The 26,215-nt window shown below is 37.2% G+C and overlaps 1 protein-coding gene across 13 annotated transcripts in view; it reads right to left on the reverse strand.

The window, feature by feature from the left end:
- Positions 1-715: 715 nt before the first annotated feature.
- Positions 716-26,215, reverse strand: part of MARCHF8 (membrane associated ring-CH-type finger 8) — a 128,508-nt gene continuing 103,008 nt past the window's right edge. For 8 of the 13 annotated variants that reach the window (XM_072628509.1, XM_072628510.1, XM_072628511.1 and 5 more), the window contains 5 exons: positions 12,639-12,718; positions 11,523-12,368; positions 9,589-9,769; positions 6,159-6,306; positions 716-2,164 (listed from right to left, as the gene is read on the reverse strand). In XM_072628509.1, coding sequence (XP_072484610.1) covers positions 1,857-2,164; positions 6,159-6,306; positions 9,589-9,769; positions 11,523-12,368; positions 12,639-12,718 — 1,563 coding nt within the window. In that variant the 3' untranslated portion in view covers positions 716-1,856. The remainder of the gene's footprint in view (positions 2,165-6,158; positions 6,307-9,588; positions 9,770-11,522; positions 12,369-12,638; positions 12,719-26,215) is intronic. The other 5 variants (XM_072628517.1, XM_072628519.1, XM_072628520.1 and 2 more) reach the window with 1 other exon arrangement.

Genomic DNA, 26,215 nt, shown 5'->3' on the forward strand with positions numbered 1-26,215 from the left:
AGACAGGGGATCTGTTTTTTAGGCTGTACTTTAAGGATGTAAGTTGTACTCTGGGATCTTTCTGTCTAGTCTGCCATTCTGCTCAAGTTGAGTTATATGAGAAAAAATTTTTTTTTAAAAAGCTGGATTTCAAAATGGGGTTTTCTAAGCAACCAAGTTTATTACATTCTACATTTTTTTCTCTTTACAAAACATAAGGAGGGTGGGGAATAGGAATAGGCTGGATACTCTGTTGGCTATAATATATTTAATGGTTTTCTTTAATTCGATTTGGTTAAGTTTATGTCTGAGCATGGGCCTTCTGTCCCTTCAATGGAGACAAAAGAAGTTGTTTTCCAAAACTGAGGCCCAGTCAGTTTGCCAGTTTATTTATATGAGCAAGACAACTCACCTAAAAACAATTCATCTGAAGTCAATTGGATTCAAAACAGTTTACTTCCTGGTGTCAGCTCAGTTCATGTGTGCTAAGAGTAGTCACTCTGATTTCATTCTGATACCAGGTCACCAATATTTTCCATTTCAGGGTAAGAGCTGTTAGATAAGTGGCCTTTAGCAGGTCACTGAGCCAGACTCTTCCCTTATCCATCATAATATCTTATCTGCCATACCCACAGAAGTCCCCAACTTCCCTCTTCTATAAATTTAGTAATCAGGTCAATACAACTTTCATAAGTTCCTTTCATTACTTTACCTGCTAAAATACACATATGCACACTTGCAGGCATGATAAACATTTACTTCTTAATTCAAATTCATTCTTCACAATAGCACAAATTGGAGAAATTTAAATACAAATTAGCATCAAAAGAAACGTTTGGACTAACTTTTAATCATTCACTCCCTTGTCCTCTTGTAAGGTCACAACACACAACCTTTTATTTCTGTAGCTAAGACTGGATAGTGTAAAAGTACATGTGTACAGTTGTCATATGTAATCTTGATAAAAATAAGATTAAACCCATAGGAATTACATTTTCAAATAAACATCTTACATCCATGAATTTGGTGATGTGATAGTTCCAAGTTAGGGTTTATTCCCAGTATGATCACAAAGATTCTGTGAGGATGTATTGGAAATCACAAACATTTTAGATATTATAAGGCAAAAAGGTCTGTAGGGCCTGTAGGAAAGGGCCAAGTGTATTGAAAGGACTATTTTGAAGTGAGACATTCTTTCAAGTTTCAATCCAATTGGACACACTTATTACAAAATAAAGATTTTTAAAAGTGCTGTTTGCTTTGTGAGTCACTCATCTTTATATGTAAAGCATGATCATAACCTGATCACCCAAGAGAGATGTTACTGGCAGTTATTAGCAGAGGCTCCAAGTCCAGATTTAAAGTCTTCCAGTGCATCTCAATCAGGCTCTCCTTGGGTAATGGAGACACTGCATGACAGTTGGCTTTTTCCCAGTGTTCTTAGGGGTATCTGATGCTAAAGTGAAAGAAAGGACTCTTTGGAAAATCCAATTCAGGCTTCATGCCATGGCTACTCATAAATATTCTGTGTTTTGCTTTCCTTCTATTCATCTTTTAGGTTTTACAACTTGGCTGATCATGAATAAGCCAGCAAAAAGGCTCCCTCTCAGCAGCATCAGTCACCTATTTTCCCATTCTTTCTCATAGAGCACACCCATAAGATACTCAACATAAGAGGTATGCCACCATGATAACATATTAAAAGACATGTCAAAGATGATTTAGAAAAACAGAACGTAATAAAAAATTCAACTGCCCAGTCTAAGCTGTTGGCTGATTTTTTTCAAGGTATACAGTTTGTGGTAAACAGTGTTATTTCAGCTCTTCATGAACGTCTGGGAAAAAATAAACAGTCTCAGACTTGAAGACTTCCCTTGTCAGACTTGAAGGATTTCTGCTCCATGGTCTTCAGGCTCTGTGTAATGGGAAGAGTTTGTGTCAGAATGACAGGCCCCATGCCGCCCATCTTTACTTTCGAAATTTGGCTCTGTTAGTGCAGGTTTTTCATAAATATTCTTTTTACTTGTTTCCGGACAGTTCTGGACATAGATCACTCTGTTATAAGCCTTAAGTCTCTTCCATAATTGTACATATACTTTGCACTGTACGTACATAAAGAGAAGTCCACCAGTAAAGCCTATGGCTACGACCACCAGTTTAGTCCAAAAGGGCCATTCTAGGATCCCTGAGGAAAGAAAGAGTCTGGTTAGTGAGTTATCAGAGCTAAACAAGCTTCTAAACTCAACAATTTTCCTGTCAGCAAATGAAGTTTCTTTCAAATTCCCACCTTATATTTAGTCCCTTTACTACATTCTTTGTTGGTCAAAGACCAGCCTCTTGTCTAGCACGTTCCACCATTTGTACGAGAGGATTTTTTTCTTGCTTTTGTCTTCAGTCTCCTATACTGTAAGTCTACTGATTAACAGAATGATTCACAGGATGATTCAACCAGATTCTCAACAGACTTGAAAACTGAACTTTTCCCTTTCCTCCCACTTAACTACTCTGTGTATTGTTAACTCCCTTTCATTTTGTGGTCACAAATTTACAATGATAAATGGTTAAGGTTTGTGGAGGGAGGACATATGATTTCAAGAACAGGGGTGAATACAGGTAAAGATTGTGTTTTTGCCACCATCTCTGAATAGACCCCAAAATAAATGCTAGACAAATAGTCCTTTGCAAATTTAATAAGCAATGATAGTAATAGTTGCAAAAATAACTGTAAAAGCATCTAAGATTTACTTACAAGTAATGCAGACCATGACATGTACAAGTGATTCACTGAGTCACACAATGCTTTGTCAAGCACTGTTCTTTTAATCCCTATTACATCCCACAAAAGTAATCCAGTACGTGGCTCATTCTACTAATGGAGGAATCAGAAGTGTGAGGAGATGTTAATTACAAATGACATTACATAGTCACAGCTAATCCAGCTTTTTGGTTACTAGTTCATACTGAAACATGAGGTAACATTGACCATGTACCTCAGTTCCCACTGAGGGCTGTGGGAAACCTCATGTTCTCAAGACATATTAAGCTAAACAGAGAATCTTGAAATGTATCACTTAAAATGTAAAAGAGACTTTGCATCTAAGTTGGTGAAATAAGCAAAAAGGAACAAGTTTTCCAAAGAATGTGAAGCATTTAAAAAATTCTCAGTGGATTTTCCCTTCCTCTTCTCCTGTGCCACAATTTCTCTGATTTACACTATTCCTTGTGAATGCCTGTTGTGTTGAAAAATAATTTAAGGCAAGTGAAAACCATACCTATACTGTCTTTCATAACTAATTAAAATGATTCTTATCTAAAGGGATGGACACACTGCATTCACTGCCCATGTATAAGTGGTTCAGGGAGGCCATGAGAATTCTCCCTGACATCTTCAAAGGTTAAGTTAAATCTGGACCTACAATTTGACTGAACAACTTCAAACAGCAACTCAAGCAGCTCCATCTCAGAAATTACTGAGAGTACACTTAAAACATTCTAGTCTGATCATGACAGTTTACACACTTTAGGATGATGATCTGGTGTGGTCTGATGCAGATGGATGGCACAGACCGGTTCCAAGGCCTGGCTTCCCACAGCACAAGTCTTTCCTCATGTTAAGTCCCAAGGTTTAAGGGATTCTCAGAGGGGAAGATGGAAAGTCTACAAAGGGAGTTGGCGAGAGTGTGTCCTGATGGCTCTTCTAAGACATATGAGCATGCATCTCACAAAGGGCTTTGGGCCTAGAGTTTTCTTACCATTTTTTTAAAAAGGAATTTTTGCCATCACAAATTGGGCTGCTGAGGACACAGAGTGAAGCCAAGCAAGAGGTAATACTGGCCATATTTTAAAATGGCCAAAGTAGTTAAATTTGTATTTAATAAAATAATTTTGAATAAAATATAGCAGGTGATTAGGTCTATTAAGGAATATAAATTTGGTGTCAGATAGTAAAATGTCCTTTAGACTCTGTCAATAAGGTTTGTTCCCCACCCCTAAAAAGTCAAAGTAACATTGCTATATGCACTCACTTAAATAAACATAATACAATTATAGATCTGGGCTCAGACAATCCCCAAACACATAAATTATTATTTTTCACATCGTTGTGGTTGTGTCCAGCTCTTCGTGACCCCATGGACCATGGTATGCCAATATTGTCCATGAAGTTTTCTTGGCAAAGATACTGGAGTGCTGTGCCTTTCCTTCTCCAATGGTTTAAAGCAAACAGAAGGTGAGTGACTTGTCCAGGGTCACACAGCTACTAAGTACCCGAGGTCTCATTTGAACAAGTCTTTCTGACTCCAGGCCCAGTGCTCTATCCATTGAGCTACCTTTAAAGAAATCTAAAAACTAATTGCATGGAAGAAAGTCCATTTATTCAACAAAAATCCTGAACTCTGAAATAATCTCTTCCCGATTAGAGAGCCTGGGTTGATTTAGGTGACCTTCTAACTCTGAAATTCCAAGACTGCATCAAACCAATTTCCCATCCATTTATCTCTTTCATCCTCGGAAACTTCTTTTTGCTCTCATCAAGACATTTAATGTCTTGACCTCCTGCTACTGTTTCCATAAGGCTTCATGTGCCTTCCCATCCTGAATGGACCTCATGGTCATTCATGTTTATAATAATGTCCTTCCCCTCCCTCTCACCCTAGAATCTCTTCCCCTTCAAAATTTCCATTATACCTGCTCCCTGCAAATTCCCAGATACAGTTAAAACCCTATCTCCACCCATTTTCTCTGTTCTCCCTCCAGGTGTCAAACACTGCCAGGTAACACCATTAAAACCACCATATTGGCTTACCTATAAAGTCATGCTCTTTATACTCAGATGGGCTCTTAATTCTCCCAACAACGTTCCTTTTGTTCCCCAGTTTTCAGCTCTTCATGATAATGATCAAACCAAATATCCCACACACCAGTGACAGCACCTTCAAACCCCAGCCTCCCTCCCTATCTCTGTTCTGAGCAGTGGATCTTATCTCTTTGTTCCTTTGAGATTAAAACTATACAAAATTATTTCCCTCCACAATCTCTCCTTCATGTTCTTAAAATTCTCAATGACAAATTCTCAATTCCTTCCTCCTTCCCTTCAAAGGCTAATAACTCTTGAGCATTTCCAACTCTACTAGGACTCTTGCTGTCTCACCTCCCTCCTCTCTCATGAACCTTCTCCCCTGCCTGAAAATATACTCCAGCTTGCTCTGGCCTACAAAAACCTTCCTCTGACACTGCAATTCCTCCAAAGTGCTCTCTAAAAGACTGGCAACACCATCAGTGAGCCCAATGAGGCTCTTCCTAATGCTCAGCTTCTCTTTTACTCCTGCATTGGACAGCACTGACCACTGCTCTTTTTGGCTCCTCTCATCCAATTCTCACCAGTTCTGCTCCTATCCTTTAGTTGCTCTTTCTGAGTCACCTTTACCAAGTTCTTTTTGCTATTTCTGCCACCTACATGTATTCAAACCTGTTATTGTCCTTATGCATGATGACTTTCCAAATGTCACTTTTTTCCATGACTTCAAATATCAGCTGTGTGGATCATTTCCCAATCTTTTCCTTCAATTCCACCCCCACTACTGTGCTCGAGACCACAGAACGGACTTCTCTCCCAGAAGGTTTTGCCAATAGTCAAACCCGCCAAATATCCAACGCTGACCTCCACCTGCTGCCAAAACCTGGCCTTCCTCCTTTCTTTGTGACTCCTTTTCACACCTGCTCAGGTTTGCCTTGCTGCTAGCTGACCTCTCAGATACAAGGACAGTGTTGTGCGTTGGGCATCACCAGTGTTGTGCCAGCAGCACCTCGGTCCCTACTACCCCAACACACAATTTAGGTGCACTAGTTCCTTTCATCCTCACAACCAACTTGGGGAGAACTTAGGGAGGATAAGTATTATAATCCCTATTTCCCAGATCAGGAAGTGGCCTCAGAAAAATGACAGGGCTTTTCTGAGGCCACACAGCTAGAGAATGCTAAAGTCAAAACCAGACATTCGTTCTCTGGGCTCTAAATTCAGGACTCTTTTATGCCACCTTGAGATTCATATTGTAACAAAGCTTCAGGCTTAGCTTGAAATCACCATGTTATCCAAAACACCTGTAGTAACTTAAAAACTTTGGGAAGCAGAGTGGGGTGGGAGGGAGGGCTGGCACTAAATGGTCTACACTTAGACATACCAGTTGTCTGTCCCTGCTTAATCTCTTCAGCAGTCCGGTCTATGAGGACATACAAGGACCACACCACACATGTGATTGCAATGACATGGAATGTGACAGAGCACACGATCTTCTTCCGCTCACTGGATGTCATCTGCAATTTTTCCCACTGACAAGAAATAACAGAAAACATGAAATGGGAATCTTACGTTGCGAGAATATTTCCTATAGGAAGCACTGCTTTGTACCCTCCCCTTTACAAACAACATTCATTGTCTAATCAAGAGATAAACTGCTTGTTAGTGTTACATTTTTGGAACCAATTTTCTGAAAGATAAAAAACTAGGATTAATGAGGAAACAATATATTACCTGTCCAACTGAAATTTTCTCACTAACTAAAAATTATTCTTACAGACATCTCTACATGGACCTCTAGATAATACTATAAATTGGAATACAATTTACAGGTTGGGGTGGGAAGGTATCTTTTGAACACTCCCATTTTTTCCAATGCCACAGGCAAATGAGAAGAGGGTGTTTGTGTGCTAAAGGGAAACACCCAAGTAAACCGAGTCACAACTCTACCACAAAGGTCAATGTCAAAAGAAGCTCACTTTTTTGTTCTCTATTACATTAACAACAAAAAATAAAAAAGTTTGCATTTGAAGCTAATAATTTCTAGACATGAATAACCTTGGCTCTCTCTTGTCCTGCTTCATCTATGAGCTCACCAATGTAGCCCGAAGTTACAGACTCTCAGTGGGAGTGGGCAGTGAGAACAAAGCCTGAATAGCCTGAAGATTTTTGCATATATCATGTTAGAGCTGGCAGAGATATTAGAGATCACTGGGAGTCATACTGCTCATTTCACAGACAAGGAAATCAGAGAGGAGGAATAATTAGCCCAAGGTCACATAACAAAAATCTGTGACTAGGAAGAGCTGGATTTTAAAACTAGATCCCCCAATGGCTACTCCTAGCAACTCTCATTGTCCTTTTCTGTATAGGATTCACTGCCATTTAGTAATCACTTTAGCTTTTAGCGATTAAAGGCAGTATATACTGAAATGAAAATGAGTCCTCCTTTCTTTTCACAGATTTGAGTTTTGGAAGGATCATATGACTTTGTTCATAGTTTAGAATCTGGGTCAGTTTTCATTCTTTGGGGGACATCTTTTTTTAATGCTATAGTTTTATTCCATAACCACCGAGTTTATTTTTTATATAATAATGAAACCAGAGCCTCCACCTCAAACTTCCCCTCCCCTCAGTCTACGTGTCTAATTTCCAACTACCATTTAGTACCAAACATTCTATTCTAACCAGGCCAGTTTACTCAAGTCTTGTCAACAGAATATGCTCAATGCCCGCCTTTGATCATGTTGTTTCCTGACCTTAACACAACCTTCCTGGTATCTGCTTATCCAATTTCTCCCCATTTTTCCAAGGACCATTATAGTTCTATGTTTCCCATGAGGTTTTCCCCCATGATGCCAAAGCATAGCGATCTCTCCCCTCTCTGAAGCCCTCTAATACCTAATAATCTGTACCACACAATGTGATTTGATTTAATATTATCCTGGCAGAGTTTTGTAAAAGCACTTTAAGTTAGTGCTTTATGGCAGAAATCACACTACAGACTGATTTTATGGAGCCACACCACAAAGCACATTTGGGGGCACACAGGAAGTGCTCAATACACATTTGACTACATTACATATTTTAAGATAGGAGATAGAAATCAGAGGGGCAACTTGGTTCTGGATAGAACAAAGGATATATATAACATTTCCTATCATATAGTTTTCCAGGTTTACTAATCATTTGTTCACAACAACCTTGTAAGCCGGATGGGTAGTATATGTACAATGTTATTACTTCAGTGCTATTTCTTCTACCCCAGGATGTTTTTTGTAGTATTGGGGTGTTTCATTTATTTCTTAATACATTAGTTCATTCTTAATTCAATAAATACTTATTATTACATATTCTGGAGATACTGTTTGGCTAGGACTTTTCTCTTTCACTTTAGAACAAGTGATAATATATGTTTATCTTGTTACTATTTTATGTTATGAGTATGTGAATATATTATACATATACATATATATTATCCCTTAATTTTTTCTCCCTCATTCCTACTCATGTATTTTTCTATAATCTCTTGACAAATGTCACAGAATCACAGATTTAGAAGAAGTAGAGAACTGTGAAACTAGCAAAGAATAAAAAAAATTCAGGTATTAAGGTGGTTTCTGGATAATATCCCCAGATCCTGACCTTTAAGTAGCCTGCCACAATATGAGGACCAGGCAGATGATATACTATAAGATGACAATGTAAGCTCATGCTAAGAGGAAAAAAAAATACCATTCTCCCCTAGGCATTACCACCCCTCAGTTAGCAACAAGAGTCCCTGCTTGGCCTATACACTGCTGCCCTACTGAGACAGCTCTATCCCTTCCTTTCACCTTCTCAGAGTTGTTCATCTGAACTTTAGGTTGTTTGCACAAAAGTAAAAATACGGAGTTTTGGGAAAGAAAGTATAAATTGGGTCTCACATCCCTCTTAGCTGTGAATGGAATGAACTCAAATTATACATCTGTGCTGAAACAAATAGATGCACTGATCACTCCCTCTCTAGTGATACACACCTTATACTGCTCTTTCCACGTACAAAACAGGGATCTAAGTTCACATATGAGTAATTCTGGAGAAAAATGATTTACTACCAAGGGAGCTAGAGATGAGTTCAGCTCCTCCATAGTTTCAGCACTGTGGATGGACCCCTATGTCTTCAAAGAGTGTGCCCCTTCCTGAACCTTTATAGCGTATATACATCAGACCAGAGAATAAATAGAAAAATCTACTTGGGAAGGGATGAGATGAACTAAACTACGGAAAAGGGAAGCAGACACTAACCTTAAGGCTGACAGTAATGGCAGGAAACAGGACAGCATGTTCTACATGTTTTAGTTATGGGCAAAATGAACAAAAAGGGATCCATGTGATAGGCAAACAAACCAATAGTTGGTGGGATTTTCTCATTATGGCTGCTGTTTTAAAAGCAACTCAGCAATTGTCTGTACTTATAAGAAATGAAATAATTTTATCACTCAGTACAATTCCAATGTATCTCCTTTTAACTCAATCTAAAGGTCAGAATGATAGTGGAATTGAGCTGTTTTTTATTTAGGTAAAATGATTCATGCTTTCATCACCAACAATATACTTAATTTGGAACAGCAGTATGACATAGCAGGCAGAGCAAAAGATGGGGAATCAGAGGCCCTTGGCTCGCATGCTGGCCTTGTGGGACTGTGGCAATAGCTTAGCACATCTCTAGAGCAAAGTTCTCTCTAACTCTTGTGGGGGTTTATTCATTTTAGTAAAATCAGACACATTCCAGGGGGCAAACTTTGTTTTAAAAGTGCTATGTGCACACATACTTTTCTTAAAGGCTTTAATTTGGTCTCCATTATGAACTCGTATTTGCAGAGTTCACAGCATCGTGTGTCCGAACTTTTGATCCACTGTTGCAGGCAGGCTTGGTGGACAAAATGAAGGCTTCCTGTGCAGTGACAGGGTGTAATAAGAGGATTCTCATCATCTCCTTCACAGTGACATATCCTGCACCAGAAATAAAATATATTCATTACAAAACAAGCAGACTGATAAGAAAAGTGAAACTCCAATGGAAAATCTAAGAAGCAGCTTTGTGACCATGAAGCAAGCTCCATGTGCATTCTCACTCAATTCACACTGAAAAACACCTTCACAAAAAGAAACTATGGGCCTACAAATAGGCACGGAGAGCACAAACATTGCTAACTACCACTCTTTACCTCACTGCAGTCATATACAAGGCTTGGAAGGTATTCAGCAACGGAGAAGAAAAGGATAGTCTGAGGAATGATGATGCTTTTATTTGTTTTTAGAAGACTTACGTACTGTATCGAGACAGGCATTTAAAGCCAGAAGGAAATATTTCCTGGAACAAAATTCTTTAAATTCATAGATGTGATTTTTTTACATTAAAAATAAAATCTGTCATCATTCTACTTTACTCCCAAAATAAAGTGTCACACTGACTAAAAAAGATGATTTATCTTCCATCTATGAAAGGGCACCCACCCTAGCTTAACTAGATACAAAGAAGCCACAGTAAACAGTTTGCTTCTCCTACCAACTGGCAAAGTATCTTATAGGATCAAAGATCTGAGGCCATCTAGTTCAAACCCCATATCTTACAATTGAGAAAATCAAGGTCCAGAGAAGTTAAGTGACTTGCCCAAGGTCATACAAGTAGGAAGTAACAAAAGCAGGATATGATATGAACCTCCCCCTACCCTCATTCCCCCAAAACTTCTAAGCCATAAGTTGGGACCCTCCCACAAAAAAGTGGCTATGACTTAAAATCATTCCTTATTTCTAAGGCAGCATGCAGCACAAGAGGATTACTAACCTCAAGAAACATGGCTCATTAAATAGACTTTTGAGAAGTAGAGAAGTGTTTTCTAGTAGTTGGAAAAATAAGCTAGGACGGGCACCTTTTCTGAAAGGGGTCCAACTGTGTGGCCCAGCATATTGCACATTCTCTCTGATGCTGGCTGCTGATCCAATCAACAGGAAAAAACAGAAACTAGGAAAGAGTGGTGAATGGGGTGAAACCAGAACAGGAAGGCTGATGATTTCAGTATGGAGAAGTCTGGCCAATAATAAAAGACAGAGGAGAAAATTCCAAAGGAGTTTTGAGGATAGGAAAGTAGACTTTAGAAAAGGCACTTGAGAAAGTTGGAAGGTAGAGCTATCACTAAAAGGAATTAGGATTTTGTTGGGAATGGCTAAATCCATTTCATCTTAAGGAAAGGAGGAATTGCGGGAGTTATTTGCTCCATAAACAGGATATGCTTTTAAAAAAAAAAAAAGACATGCTTTAATAAAGAGATCAGGTTAGAAATGGCAGCCTTTGCTTGAAAATGAAATGATCTTTAGAAATGAATAAGTTGTAAAAAAAAAAAAAAAACCAAACTGAGAAATCAAGTGGCAACACTTATTTTCCTCTCTTCCGATTTCTTTCAGCAAAAATATATTTCCTTTCAGTTCAGAAAGGTCAGCTTGAGCTTTAACTTTTGTAGCTTTTCCTTTCGTTTTAGCATCAACAAATAAAGATAACTTTAGATTCATGGGGTTTGTGGTTGTCGTTGCTGTTTTAATTAAGGAATCTGGTCTTAACAAAATGTACTATCTATATTTTAACCCTGAACTGGTAGCCATGCCCTTCATCTTTAACAAGAAAGAAAGACTGGAGAGGCAAGGAAAGCAGAACAAGTAAGAACTAACTAGAAGGGTCAATGAAGGAGGCGGTTCTTGGTAAACCAACCTGCATGTGTCTCCTGATGCTGACACAGGGGACAAGGGGGTAAACTTTTCAGAGAGGGGAGAAGGGCAATCCAGGTCACTATCTTTCTCAGTGGAGCAGAGTGGTGCCCGTATCTCCTTGTTTTTCAGCTTGGAGGATACACTGTCCTCAAAGACATCGTCATCCCCCATATCATCTGAACAGAAGCCTGTGCTCCCCACCAACACACTGGAAGATTTAGCTGCCAGCAAGCCAGCAGAGCAGCTTTCCAGCTCATGGAACTTGTGCAAACTGCTGGTGCTTGAACTGTGAGAGAAGGAAAAGAGGTAACAGAGTAATCGTTTGCTTTTCAATGCTGTCTCATTATCTGCTTTCTCTTCAAGGGATGGGATGTTGAAACCCCCTTGGCTGGCTCCTATTCCAAAGGTGCTTGAAGGACTGGCAGAAAATGATGGAACATAAGAGTGTTTATAATTGCCAAGTGGCTTCAGATTGAGAATCTGTTTTTCCTTATGGTGAAATTTATTCATCCTGAGGCACTGGTCTTGAGGTGGTGCTAATTTTCCTTCAGAATAAGTTCTTTCTACACAGTCAAAATTCTCCATCGTATTCTGGGCCTTCTCGACCACATCACTGAGGGACTTGGAGAACTTGAGAGTTCTTCTGGCTTTGGTATTCTTAGGAGGCTTAAAGGTCTGGATCCATTCTGGACCACAGGAGTTTTTCTTTGAGGCCTGTAACGTGTCTTTACAGATCACTGTCACAGTGACCCCTTGTGTCAGAGAACTCGGGCAGAGAGCAGATTTCAAGACAACAGCTGACTGCACGGGACTGTGATGACAACATTCAGAAAACACTGCACTGGAACTGCATGCAGAACAGTGGAATAAAAGGACAGAAAGTAAAAACAATTAAAAAAGAGAAAACAGATATATCAAAGTGAAGAAATGAGAATAGTGTGATAACATGGCAAGCAAACAGTGCACAAAATCAGCATTAAAAGTTTGAATCCAATGTATACTGATCAAAAAATTAGAAAATGATGAAGAAAAGCACAATGGTGCTTTTCATGACATATTTTTCAGAAAGAACTGTCCTTCAGTGTGGGTCCTAGACAGTTTACAAGCAATACTCTACCTGCAGATGTCTTGATTAGATGGGGTAACAGATGTGCGAGAGAAGCCATGGGCAGCTGATGTGCATGTTGGACTTCCAGCCTGCAAGAAAACATCCCAAATTAGTTTCAGAATCAAACTAGAGAGAACAGCAATTCTGACACCTTCTATGACTGAAGTAGTGAACAATCCTACTGGGAGTTTTAAACTCTGTTCAATAAATGATGTTTATATAAATGACAGTGTGCACATAAACCTCTTTTCTTACCTCCCAACTTTAAAGGTCTATGGCTTCCTGGGTGTGGCTACCCTCTCACAGTTATATATTATAACCACTCTCTGAGCTGCAGTAGTCGAAAAAGGGACAAGCTTCTGGGAATGAGTATCGAACCTGGCTAAGTTAATTGAGTTCAGATGACAGAACTAGCATCAGTCACCTTCATATCATAATGATCTGGAACAGGGCTTTAGTAAAGGTAAACCTCAAGAAAATATGAAAACCCCCCAACAATATGATTACCTTTTGTATCACAGAAAATCAAGAGTGTAATTAGAAATATCTGAAATCATGGAACATTAATGAAGTATATAAGATTATAGCTAATTCTGTATAAGCCATATATAGGTTTTTTATCCTAGAAAATCTCAAGCTATGCAAATCCACCCCTAAGTCAAGTTAATCAATCCAGTTTTTTATTAAGCATTTATATATGACCAGACAGTTCTTTGTAGGTGGCAAAGAATGGGAATTTGAAGGGGCACTCCTAAATCATGGGATGGATCACCAACTTATGGTACATAAGTGAAATGGAATACAACTGTGTTGAAAGAAATGACGAAGGAGATAGTTTCAAGAGAAATCTGAGATTTGTACATACTGCTAGACAGTGAAAAAAACAGAATGAAGAGAATCTAAACAATGACATGATTAAAAATAAATAACCTTGTAATGAGCAACTATGATTCCTAAGAACTAAGGACCAATCTCATGACAGAGAGGTGGTGGAAAGTACTGAATAAGACATATTTTGGGGGGAGACATGGTCAATGCAGGAAGTTGTTTTTGCTTGAATACATGTGTTTATAACAAGGGTTTCCTTTTTTTCTGTCATTCCTATTGTTATGGTGGGAGGGAGAGAAGGCAATTTTTTTATTGAGAAAAATACATTATATACATATATTATAATGAATATAATATCATATATAAATATATTAAGGGCCTGCTAGCAATTTATGAGCACTTTATCTTAAAGATGTTATTCATCTTTTTGCTTTTTAAATTTTTACTATTTTCTTTCTACCTTTCTAAATATAGTACTCCCTTCTCCCATTTCAGAAAGCCTTAACTTATAATCAAGAATAAAAAATAGACAAAAAAAGCAGTTCAGCAAGCTAACGAACATACCAACCAAGTCTGACAATATTTATAATATTCTGCATCAAGAGATACCCATCTCTTTGAAGAATCATTAATAAGGTCAGTATATTTTCTAATCTTTTAATCAGGGCCACTTCACTAATTTCAAAAATAAAATTTCATATTTCCAAAATTCTGCTGTTTCCCCCTCCCCAAAAAACATGCAAGCACATGGAGAGAAGGAGAGGGAAAGAGAGTTTTTCCATTCTTTTTCCCAAGTTTTCATATCTCTGGTCATATATTCTTACATATATTATTTAATTATGTTATTAGTACTAAAAATTGATTTCAAGTCTTTAGACTAACTCCTTAACAGGTACGTATTTTAAAATGCAAAGGCTACAAAAGCCAATATATTCAAAAATATAATATAAAGACATTACTCAGAAGGTACTGTATTATTGTATAGAAATAACTGCTTACTTGTAACTAAAATAATTCATCATGAAATAATTAACGAAGTCATAACAGAAAAGGATGCTTGATTAAAGACTTAACATTTCAATAATGAAATTTATTTCATGCTGCATTGGGATAAGATGTGAATGCTTAATTGTAACTTTTTTTTAAACACTAACATAAAATGTATCTCTGCTGGACATCATCTTTGCATTAATGACTCTATACTCATCAATATGGATAGTCTCTCCAGTTATGTAGGCAAATCAACATTTCATTCTCTAAGATTCTTGTCCATGTCCTTGAACAAAAAATTAAGGAAGATCTACCTAATGCACTCAAAGATAGGCTCTAGGTCTTAACACTGCTTAGGCACCAATGGTGGATGAGGTGAGGAAAGGGAAGAAGCATTTACTGAACTCTACTATTTGTCTAATATGTGCCAGGCACTGTGTTAAGATACTTACAATTGTCTCATTGATGAGTCAGGCGTTAATAAACACTTATTAAACACTTATCTATGTGCCAGATACTGTTAAACACTGAAGATACAAAGAAAGGCAAATAGTTCCTACACTCAAAAACTCACTGTCTAATGGGAGAGACAACAAGCAAACAAGACATATACAGGATAAACTGGAGAGCAGCAACAGAGTGAAGGCACTAGCATTAAGGGAGCTCAGGAAAGATTTCTTGTAGAAGATGAAGGGACCCATGAGGCAGAAATGATGAGGTAGAGTCCTCCAAGCGTGGGTGAGAAGTAGTCAAAATACCTCGAGTCAGGAGATGGAGTGTCTTGTGCAAGGAACGGCCAGAAGATTGGTGTCACTAGATCCCAGAGAAAATGGCTGGCAGGGAAGGTGGAGGGGGAGAGGGAGAAGGAGAGAGAGAGGGAGGGGGAGCAGGAGAGGGAGAGAGAGAGGGAGGGGGAACAGGAGAGGGAGAAAGAGAGAGGGAGGGGAAGGGGGAGGGGGAGGGGGAGGAGAGAGACAGAGCCTGAGCTTTAAGAGAACTGAAATGAAACAGGTTATAATCAGGCAAGGGAATTTCTGAGTTCATAATCATGGAAGCAGTACACTTGTGGGTGATGGCAAAACCAAGGGTATAATGACCTCTGGTCTGGTTCTGGTACAATGGAAGCATGGCTCATGGGAAAACAACAAATGAAGGTCTGGGAGGTAAGGGTATTTGGGGGGAGTATCCCTAGCTGAAGCTCCCGAATATGAGTACTGAAAGCAGGAACTGGAGAGGAAAGATTGAGCCAAGCACTGTACTCACCGAGGAAAGAAGGCGAATATGTAGAAAGCTGATAGATAAGGGCTACTAGAATTTTGATTGGGTGGTATATATAGTTGTGTGAACTTCAAAGGTAAAAACGTTACTGAATAATGGTGGTAGAAGATAAGCCTGGAAACAGCAATGGGGAGCAAAGAGTCCTACACTTCTCCTGTGCTCTGACCAGTAAGTAGTGATCAATGTAGTGATCAACAGCACAACCAGGGCTGGAAAGGGTAGCCAGAGAAGCTGTGTGATCAGGAGGGATCCAGGTCTCAGGGAGAAGCAGAAGACAGAAGGAGTGGGAAATGAAAATATTAGAAAGCAGATTTACTATTTCTGAAGCAAATATTCCAGAGGGTACAGTGGAAAGAGTGGGTAGTTTTAGGTGAAACACTGTGGAGCTTGGCTGAGAGAAATGGGAATAAGGGAGTGAACAGGGTGGGACCAAGAAGGGGATCTGAATAATGACAGCCTGGTATTCAATGGGATGTGAGTGTCTTTTCATATCTCTTATTTTGAGCCATGATTATTCTTTATATTTTCAAAACATTCATTTTTGATGTTATTTATGGCTCATTGGTCTATTTATATTCTTGAAGCCATTGTGTAAATTTTTCTTGGCTCTGCTTATTTTATTTTGCATCAGATCATGTAGCTCTTTCCATGTTTCTATGTATTTCATCACATTCATCATTTCTTACAATTACATTCATGTACTACAATTTGTTTAGCCCTTCCCCAATCAATGACCATCTACTTTGTTTGCAGTTCTTGGCTATTATAAAAAGCATTGCTATAAATAATTTTGTGTACGTGGGAACTTTCTTTTATCAATACAGCCAAAGCAATACTTAGGAGAAATTTTATATCTTTAAATGTTTAATCATTTAAAGAAAGAAAGAGCAGATCAATGATTTGGCATATAACTTAAAAAAAATCAGCAAATTAAAAGCTCCTTAATAGATATCAAAATAGTAACTGAAAATAAAAGGAGAGATTACTAAAACGCAAGGTAAAAAACACCACTGTACTAATAAATAACACCAGGAGCTTTTTGGGGGTGGGGGGGTGGAGAATAAAGTAGATAAAGCACTAACTAATTTGAATTAATAAAAATACGTAAACATATATACACACTTACATATGTATACGTGCATATATACATATAGAAGTGTACATAGCCAACAGACATTCCCTGATAATTGGTAAAAGGATGTGAAACAAAAAAAACCTCAAAATAATTATAATATGTTAATGACTACATAAAAGAATTCTCCAAACCACTACTAGGAAAGCTATAAACGGCCTCCTTGGGGTATATAAACTCAGTAATGGGATCTCTGGGTCAAAGGATATGAACATTTTAATTACTCCATATCTTTCCTTCAAACCCTTCCCCTTTTCTAACATCTCTATTTCCCGTCAAGAGCAACACCACCTTCCCAAGGCCTTCATGCTAGCAACCTAAGATGTCATCCCCAATCTGACACTATCTCAACCTCCATATCCAATCTGCTGTCAAGGTCTGTCGATTTCAGCTCTGCAACATCTCTTAATAGGCCCCCTCCTCTCTTCTGACATTGCCATCACCCTGATCCAGGCTCTTGTCATCTTTTAGTAAGACTGTTGCAATAGTCCTCTGGTTAGTCTGCCTGTCCCAAGTTTAGAAAAGTTGAATATGATAGACTTCTGGCATATATACCTATTTCTCAGCTGTTTATGGCATTTTCACAAAAATGGATCATATATTAGGGCACAAAAGCCTTACAAGCAACAGCAGAAAATCAGAAACCTTAAATTGTCTATCATATCCAACTCTTCTAAAATTCTATTTATCTATTTAACTTCTTTCTTCCTTATTTTACGGTTAGATTTATTTATATAGGTTTGAGAGGAATAAATTGAGTCCCCCCACTATTATAGTTTTACTATTTCCTATAGTTTTACTTTTTCCTCCTGTAACTCATTTAATATTTTCTTTAAGAACTTAGATACTATGTTGTTTGATATATGTTTTCATTACTGATATTAATTATCTATAGTACCTTTAATTTCCTGTATTATCATTTTTAATTAGATCTATTTTTGCTTTCTTTGAGATCCAGAATGCTACTCCTCCCTTTTTTATTTCAGCTCAAATATACCAGAGTCTGCTCCAGCTTTTTATTTTAACTTTACGTGTCTTTCTGCTTCAAATATGTTTCTTGTAAAACAACATACTGCTGGATTCTGGTTTCTAATCCATTCTGCTAACCTCTTCTGTTTTATGGGCAAGGTTATCCCATTCACCTATACTTTTTCCTTCCTTTTTTTTACCCTGTACCCTCTTGGTGAGTTTGTTTTACTTTTGTGTTTTTATATCCTGAATACCAAACTTTTATCAGAGAAACTTAATACAAAGACTTTTTTTCCTATTTGATTCCTTCCTAGCTTAGGTGTATTAATTTTGCGCAGAAGCTTTTCAGTTTTATGCAGTCAAAGTTCTCTCTTATCTTTTGTCACTGCCTCTATTCTTTGGATAACAATACATCTCCTACCCATAGCTCTGAGAGGTATATAATCTGCTTTTCTTCTCATTTTTTTATACTATAATCTTTAATATTAAAGTCATATGTCTATTTAAAATGTATAGTAGAATACAGTGTACAGTATTAGAGTGGGCCTAATTTCTGCCAGAATGCTTTCCAGTTTTCCCAGAAGTTTTTTTCTAATCAAATAGGGAGTTCTTTTAATTTATGTTTTGTACATCAAACACTAGGTTAATGAGTTCAACTGTTTCTGATTCTCCCTTGTCTAATCTGTTCCACGGATCTACCTCTCTCCACTTTTAAATAGTTCCAGATGGTTTTGATGACTATTGCTTTTTAAAATACTCTGAAGTCTTAGAAGTCCTATCTCCCTTTGTCCCTTCTAAGAAATTCATATGGAATTTCTCTTTTTTATCTCTTTCTGCTTGGTTTTACTGGTTTTGTCACAGATTCAAATTGCTTTCCTGAATGACTATAACTAATTCACACCACCAAAAGTACATTAATGCGCCTAATTTCCTTTTTTTGGTCAGCTTTGCTAATCTGATAGCCAACTATTTAATTTTACAGACAAGGATCGGAGGTCCAGAGATGTTACTTACATAAGATCATAGAGCTAGCAAAAAACTGGTAGGATTCAGTGAATTTTTGCACCTTCTCTTCCATTTGGCCAACTCTGCTTTCTAAGGTGTTATTTTCTTCAGCATTTTTTTGTGCCTCCTTTACCAAGCTGTTAATTCTCTTCATCATTACTAGCTGTAGGCAGTATGTATGTTCTGTAATTCTGCTGTCCTCACTCAACCTCACATCATACTGGTGTTTCCACCTTTCTTTTTTTTTCAGCCTTGCAATTAGTCACTTCTACGTCACTGCTGTATTATATTACTTTATTAGTGACGGTGGTATAGTGTCAGCTTGGAAGTGGCAATAGGGAGCATTCGATTCCAATGTTCAACTCTAGTGAATATTGGGAAATGAATTAAAGTGCAACCAGTGCTGAAAGGGGTGGCCAGCATATGGATTCACAAGGAATTCTACCAAACATTTAGAGAACAATTAATAATATGTAAATTATTTGGGAAATTAGACAAAGGAGTCCTACCAAATTTCTTTTATGATACAAATATGTGCTGATACACAAACCAGGAAGAGTCAAAACTTCAGAAAACTATAGACCAATTTCCCTAATGAATATTGATATAAAAATTTTAAATAAAATACTAGCAGGAAGATTACAACAATATATCACAAGGTTCATACACTATGACCAGGTGGGATTTATACCAGGAAATTGGTTCAATATTAAGAAAACTATCAGTATAACTGACCACATCAATGACAAAACCGAAAGAGATCATATGATTATCTCCACAGATACAGATAAAGCTTTTGAAAAAATACAGTACTCACTCCTATTTAAAAAAGGACTGTTGTACTAGAAATGCTAGCTATACCAATAAAACAAAGAAACTGAAGGAATTAGAATAGGCAATTAGGAAATAAAACTATCACTCTTAGCAGAAGGTATGATGGTATGCTTAAGAGAATTCTGGAGCATCAACTAAAAAACTACTTGAAATAATTAACAATTTTAGCAAAGTGGCAAGACATAAAATAAACCTACACAAATCATCATTGTTTCTATATATCAACAAATTCCATCATGAAGAGATATAGAGAAATTCCATTTAAAATAACAGTAGACAATATAAAATAGTTGGGAGTTTACCTGCCAAGAGAAATTTGGGAACTTTGTCAACACAATTACAAAACACTTTTCACACAAATAAAGCCAGATCTAAACAATTTGAAAAATATCAATTACTCATGGGTAGGCTAAGCTAATATAATAAAAATGATAATACTTAAATTAATTTACTAATCAGTGACATATCAACCAAACTGCCAAAAATTATTTTATAGAGCTAGGAAAAATAGTTACAAAATTCATCTGGAAGGACAAAGGGTCAAGAATATCAAGGAAATGAATAAAAAATGCAAAGATCTGAAACTATGTTATAAAGCAGCAATCATCAAAACTATCTGGTGCTAGCTAACAGAGTAGTAGATCAGTGGCATAGACTAGGTCCACAAAACATAATAGCAAATGACCACAATAATCTAGTTTTTGATAAACCTAAAGGCTCAATCTTGTGAGATAAGAACTCTCTATTTCACAAAAATTGTTGGAAAAACTGGAAAACAGTGAGGCAGAAAATAGGTATAGACCAACATTTTACACTGTGTAACAAGATAAAATCAAAATGGGTACATGATTTAGACATAAAGGGTAATATAATAAGCAAATTAAGAAAGCAAATAACAGTTTAACTGTTAGATCTATGGAGAAGGGAAGAATTTTTGAACACATAAGAGAGAACATTATGAAATGCAAAACAGAATTTTCATTACATTAAATTATAAAATTTTTACATAAACAAAACCAAGCTTAGAAGGAAAGCAAAAAGCTGGGAAACAATTTTTACAGCAAGGATCTCATTTCTCAAATATATAGAGAACTGAGTGAAGTTTATAAGAATACAAGTCATTTCCCAATTGACAAATGGTCAAAGGATATGAACAAGCAGTTTTCAGATGAAATCATAACTATCTATAGTCATATGAAAAAATGCTCTAGTACCATTTCACTCCTATCAGATTAGCTAATGACAGAAAAGGAAAATGATAAATGTTGGAGAAGATGTGGGAAAATGGGGATAGTAATGCAGTCTTGGTGGAATTGTGAACTAATCCAACCATTCTGGAGAGCAATTTGGAACTATGCCCAAAGGGCAATAAAACTGTGCAGACCCTTTGATCCATCAATACCACTACTAGGTCTGTATACCAAAGAGAACATGAAAAAGGAGAAAGGACCTACGTGTACAAAAATATTTGTAGAAGCACTGTTTGTGGTGGCAAAAAATTAGAAATTGGAGAGATATCCATCAACTAGGGAATGTCTAAACAAGTTGTGATATACGAATGTAATGGAATACTTTATATAGTGCTATAAGAAATGATGAGCAGGCAGATTTCAGAAAAACTTGGAAAGATTCACATAAACTGATTCAAAGTGAAATGAATAGAACCAGAAGACCATTATACACAGTAACAGCAACATGGTATGAAGATGAATTATGAATGACTTAGCTCTTCTTAGCAATACAATGGGCCAAGGCAATTCCAAAGGACTCCTGATGTGAAATGTGATCCACATCCAGAGAAAGAACTGGTAGAGCAGATTGAAGCATACCATTTTCACTTTCTCTTTTTTTTGAAGTTTTTTCCCCTTTTCAGGCTATTTCTTCTTTCACAACATGACTAATATGGAAATATGTTTTACATGGTTGCACATATATAACTTATATCAAATTGTTTTAGGAAGTGAGGAGGGAAAGGAAGCAGGAATAAAAACTTGGGACTCAAAATTGTCTAAAAATAAATAGTAAAAATTGTCTTTACATGTAATTGGAATAAGTAAAATAAGATTTGAAAAAAATAAAAAAAACGTGGCCAGGGAAGCTAGATTATCAGAGAGAAGGTCTCAGGGAGAGTGAAAAGATGGAAGGAGTGGGAAAGGAAAAGTTCAATGATGAAACGAAGTATATAGTTCTCCCTTCCCCATTGCGACTTTCCCCATCATGGTTTTGATATACTGTGGGTTGGCATGAGAAATGAAATGGGAATTTTGGGGGAGTTTTGCAGAGGCCACACAAAGGCCAGCAGATGAAACGGAAAAAGTTTAGAAACTCAGAAACACATAAAATACATGAATAGTACTATATAATATCAACCCAAATTTTATAATAAGGTACTATGTAAGGTACTATAAACATTACATAAAAGAAAAGAATAAAATCAGACTTCTTCTCTGGGAAGAAGGGAGAGGTTCAAAAAACTTCATGTGGATTTTCCATATTGCATGGACACTGTACCCCTAACCCCTGTGATGCAAAAAGGATAAATGTATTTTCTCTGGAGCAAATATTCCAGAGAGTACAGTGGCAGGAATGAAAAGCTTTAGAGTGGGACACTGACATTTCTCTCCTCTCCCTGCAATCTGGCTAGGCCAGGACATAGGCAGAGGGAGCAGGATGGAATGGTATCTCTCTGATCCCTTACAAGCAGGAAGAAGTCAGCTTACGAGACCAGCACATGATGCAATGGGGTCTCTCTGATTCCCTGTGAGCAGGAAGAGACCAGCTCAGTAGACCTACAGGCATGGAGAGGCCAACCTAAAAAAATGGAACTTGATGGAATAATATTCCTCTAATCCCATTAATAGTGTAATACTCTAGTTGTCTACCTTTTACATTTCCATAACGATGACTTCTATGGAATTTCTGGTAGTTGCAACCTACTATGTCCACTATATGTCTCTTTAGATCACTCACAATCAGTCTTTTGATGTTAAAAGAAGACTCAGAATGAGCTCTAATTAGATTGTTTAGATACCAGGCTTAGATTGAAGTTATGAGTAACAGGAGTTAAGATTAGAAAAAAGGAGTGCATTGTGCCTAAGGGTTTATATTTCTTTTAAATCTTGGTTCTTATTTGTGTTTATTACTCTCTTGCAAAAAAAAAAAAAAAAAAAGGAGGAATTCCATTTTTTTCCCTAGGAAAAAGGCATAAAACAATTCTAGACCCAGTTCACTGTCCACCTGCAATAACTACTCAGTTTGTATGCTGAAGTGAATGACTAGACTATTTAATTATATGTCCTAATTTGAACAACTACTCATTCTTCACAAACGTTTTTTCCAAGATGTATTCTTAGCCCAGCTTCTTTAAAGTAATCAGAAGTCTCCTCTTTTCCCCGCTTTGCTTTATTTGGTGACTGCTCGCAGTCTCCAGTAAGACGCTTTGTATGTTGTTGCCTTTTGTATTCAAAGAGAATGAAAATTACATCACTGTATTGAGGTCAAGGTACAATGTGTCCGACCGTGATTGATCAGACTAATATAAGCTTAACCACAGAGTGGGCACAAATCATCCACATAAACATTTGGCATGGAGATGTCTCTAAATTTGCCCATCTCATTTTTCTTTGGAGTGACTGCATTTCTGTTTTCTCATAGAGAAGAGTGCCTTCTCTGATGCAGACAGGTCATGCTGGATGGTCCTGTGTCAGTGTCTCCCATGTCTCACAACTGATACCAAAATTCTTCAGAGAGACCTTGAGAGTGTCCTTGTACTGCTTCTTTTGACCTCTGTGTCAGAGTACTTGCCTCAGGTGAGTTCTCCATAAAATAGTCTTTTAAGAAAAGTATGTTTGGCACTCAAATGGTGTGGCCAAGAGTTGCAGTCCCTGCAACAGAGTTTGAATGCTTGGCAGTTAAGCTTGAGAAAGGACTTCAGTGTCCAGTACCCTATCTTGCAAGGTGATCTTCAGAATATTTCTAAGATAATTCAATAGAAGCAATTCAATTTCATGGCATGGTGTTGGTATACTGTCCAGGTTTCACAAGCAAACAAACAATGAGGTTAGCACAATAGCTCTATAGACCTTCAATTTGGTAGGTCATCTTCTTCCTCTTCTCTCCCACACTTAACTCTGGAACCTCCCAAACACTGAGTTAGCTCTGACAATGTGTATGTCAACCTCATCATCTGTATGTACGTCTCTGGAAAGTATACTGCCAAGGTAAGTGGGCCACAGTATTCAAAATTGCTCCATTTGCTGTAAACGATGGTCCCATATGTGGAAGGTGATAAGGTGTTGGGGGTAGAGAATTGATCCATACTTTGTTGCATCTTAGCCTCAGGGGCTGCATTGAGTGCATAATCATCTGAGAACAAAAAGTCATCTAGCTACGCTACTTCCACTTTAGTCTTGGCTTGTAGCCTTTTCAAGTTAAATAATTTACTATCAATGCAGTAGCTGACAGTGATGCCATTTTCCTTCTCATCAAAGTCATCTGATAACAGCACTGAAAACATGATGTCTTCTCTACTACTTCCTTTTGGTAATACTGTCCAAAATCTTTCCAATTATCTGGCATCCTCCCTGCTTTCAAATATCTTGAAAACTGACCCCTACAATGCCTTCAAAACTGGATTATGTCTAGCACCAATTTTTTTCTATTTCATTGATCAGGTCTAACTGTTCTTCCTATTTTTATCTTAAGTGACATCCAAACACCTTTAAAAAGCACACTGGGGGCCAAGAGACCAGAAATCCTGGTTCAACAACTCAACAAAGATTTATTAAGCACCTACTACGTACAAAGCACTGAACTGGGTGCTGGGAGGGGGATGTAAACACTGGGGACAGGGGGTACAATACAATATATTCAGTAAATACAAAACATTTTCTGGAAGGAAAGAAAGTTGAGAAAGCTAACTTAAATAAAACAGCAAATCAAGAAAGGCTTTGTATGAGAGATTGCATTTTATCTAGGCACTGAAAAAAGCTCACAGACAGTAGATTTCAGTAAAGAGACTGCACTAAGATATGAAGATGAACTTTCAGGAATAGCTATCAGGCAAAGTTAGATGGAACATGGTGTTTTTAAAGCTATAAGCTTAGAAAAGTAGACCAGAAATAGACTGAGAAGAATTTTAGTTGCTAGGCTAAGGAATTTACATTTATTCCCAATGATGCTGAAAATTTTGGAGCAGAGGAGTAAATAGCACAATAAAATAAATGTCCTTGGGGAGGCCTGGCTAAATTGGACCTCATCCAAGCTTTCTGTAGACTTATCTTCCCTTCCATCTTTATATTCTAAATATATGTTACTAGTGGCAGCCACATTTTTGGCAAAATTAAAAGAAATCTGTCATTCAGTGGCCACTCTAACTAGCTTTCAGGTGTTCACTGGGGCCTTACTCAAAGCTCAGAACTTGTTTACTATAGGTACAACTTCCAATAACCCAAATACAAAATATGACTAAATCTTAATAGAGTCATTTCATAATTAGAAGTGGTTAGACCACACACTTAAGGTCAAAGGTAAAAATGTAAAGAGTCAAAAGAAGAGAAAACAAGACTTGATGGAATTCAAACTTTGAATGTTTAAACAAACTATTAACAGTGAAAAATTAGAAATGGATAACGGAAAAGATATTGGCATGAATGTTTACTGCCTCCTGTAGAACTCTGTAAAACAACTGAGGGGATATAAGCTACAAGAGCCCAGGAGTCACCCAAACCACTAAAGAGTTTAATGTGTCAACCAGAAATACATGGCTGACAATAGTAGCACATATTTAGAAAATAAACTTCTTTTTCAAATGTTATAGAGAAAGATAATGTAAGACTGTAAGTGGTAACTTATAAAATACTGGACAAAGATGAAAAGGAAAATAAGTCTGTGGAAAGTTTGGCAGGAGGCTTAATTTAGCTAGGTCACCCAAGGACATTTGTCTGGTTTTTGTCAACTTCTCTGCTGTATGAAAATAATGTCCTATTATAGGAGACTTTCTTTTTCTATAGATACTCACCTGAACCCCCAAATATATTATGATTAAATGAGAAAAGTCAATTCTTTGACAGCTTTAATAATGGTAAATATCAGTGAAGGGAAGAAGCATGAATGAGACCTTCAAAAAGACATTGTTATAACTAAAAGGATGCATTTTAAAATATCACTAAAAATATCAAGATGACAGTAGATGGTAAAGAGAAATGGCATACAAATTCTTTAATTTTAAACCACCTTCTACTAAAAATGATTCTCAATTGCTTAGTAAGTAGTATGAAAACCTAAACCTTTTAGTCAGTTTTAAAATTTGAATAGAACTACAGTGCCTTTGCTTGATGAGACAAGGACTCTTTTCACCATGCACTGATAAGCTTGTCTATAATAAGCTGCAATGAGTAATCTTGCAAATATGCATGTTTCAATAAATTAAAGCAACGACTGCTATTTCCAGGTAGACAGAAATCTCTCTCTACATGTTTCCAGGCATTTGAAAACGTAGGTTCTCAATGTTACACACCCTTAAAACCTGATTTATAAAAAATATAAATTA

Source organism: Notamacropus eugenii, chromosome 1 (assembly GCF_028372415.1).
Source record: "Notamacropus eugenii isolate mMacEug1 chromosome 1, mMacEug1.pri_v2, whole genome shotgun sequence".
NCBI classification, from domain to species: domain Eukaryota; kingdom Metazoa; phylum Chordata; class Mammalia; order Diprotodontia; family Macropodidae; genus Notamacropus; species Notamacropus eugenii.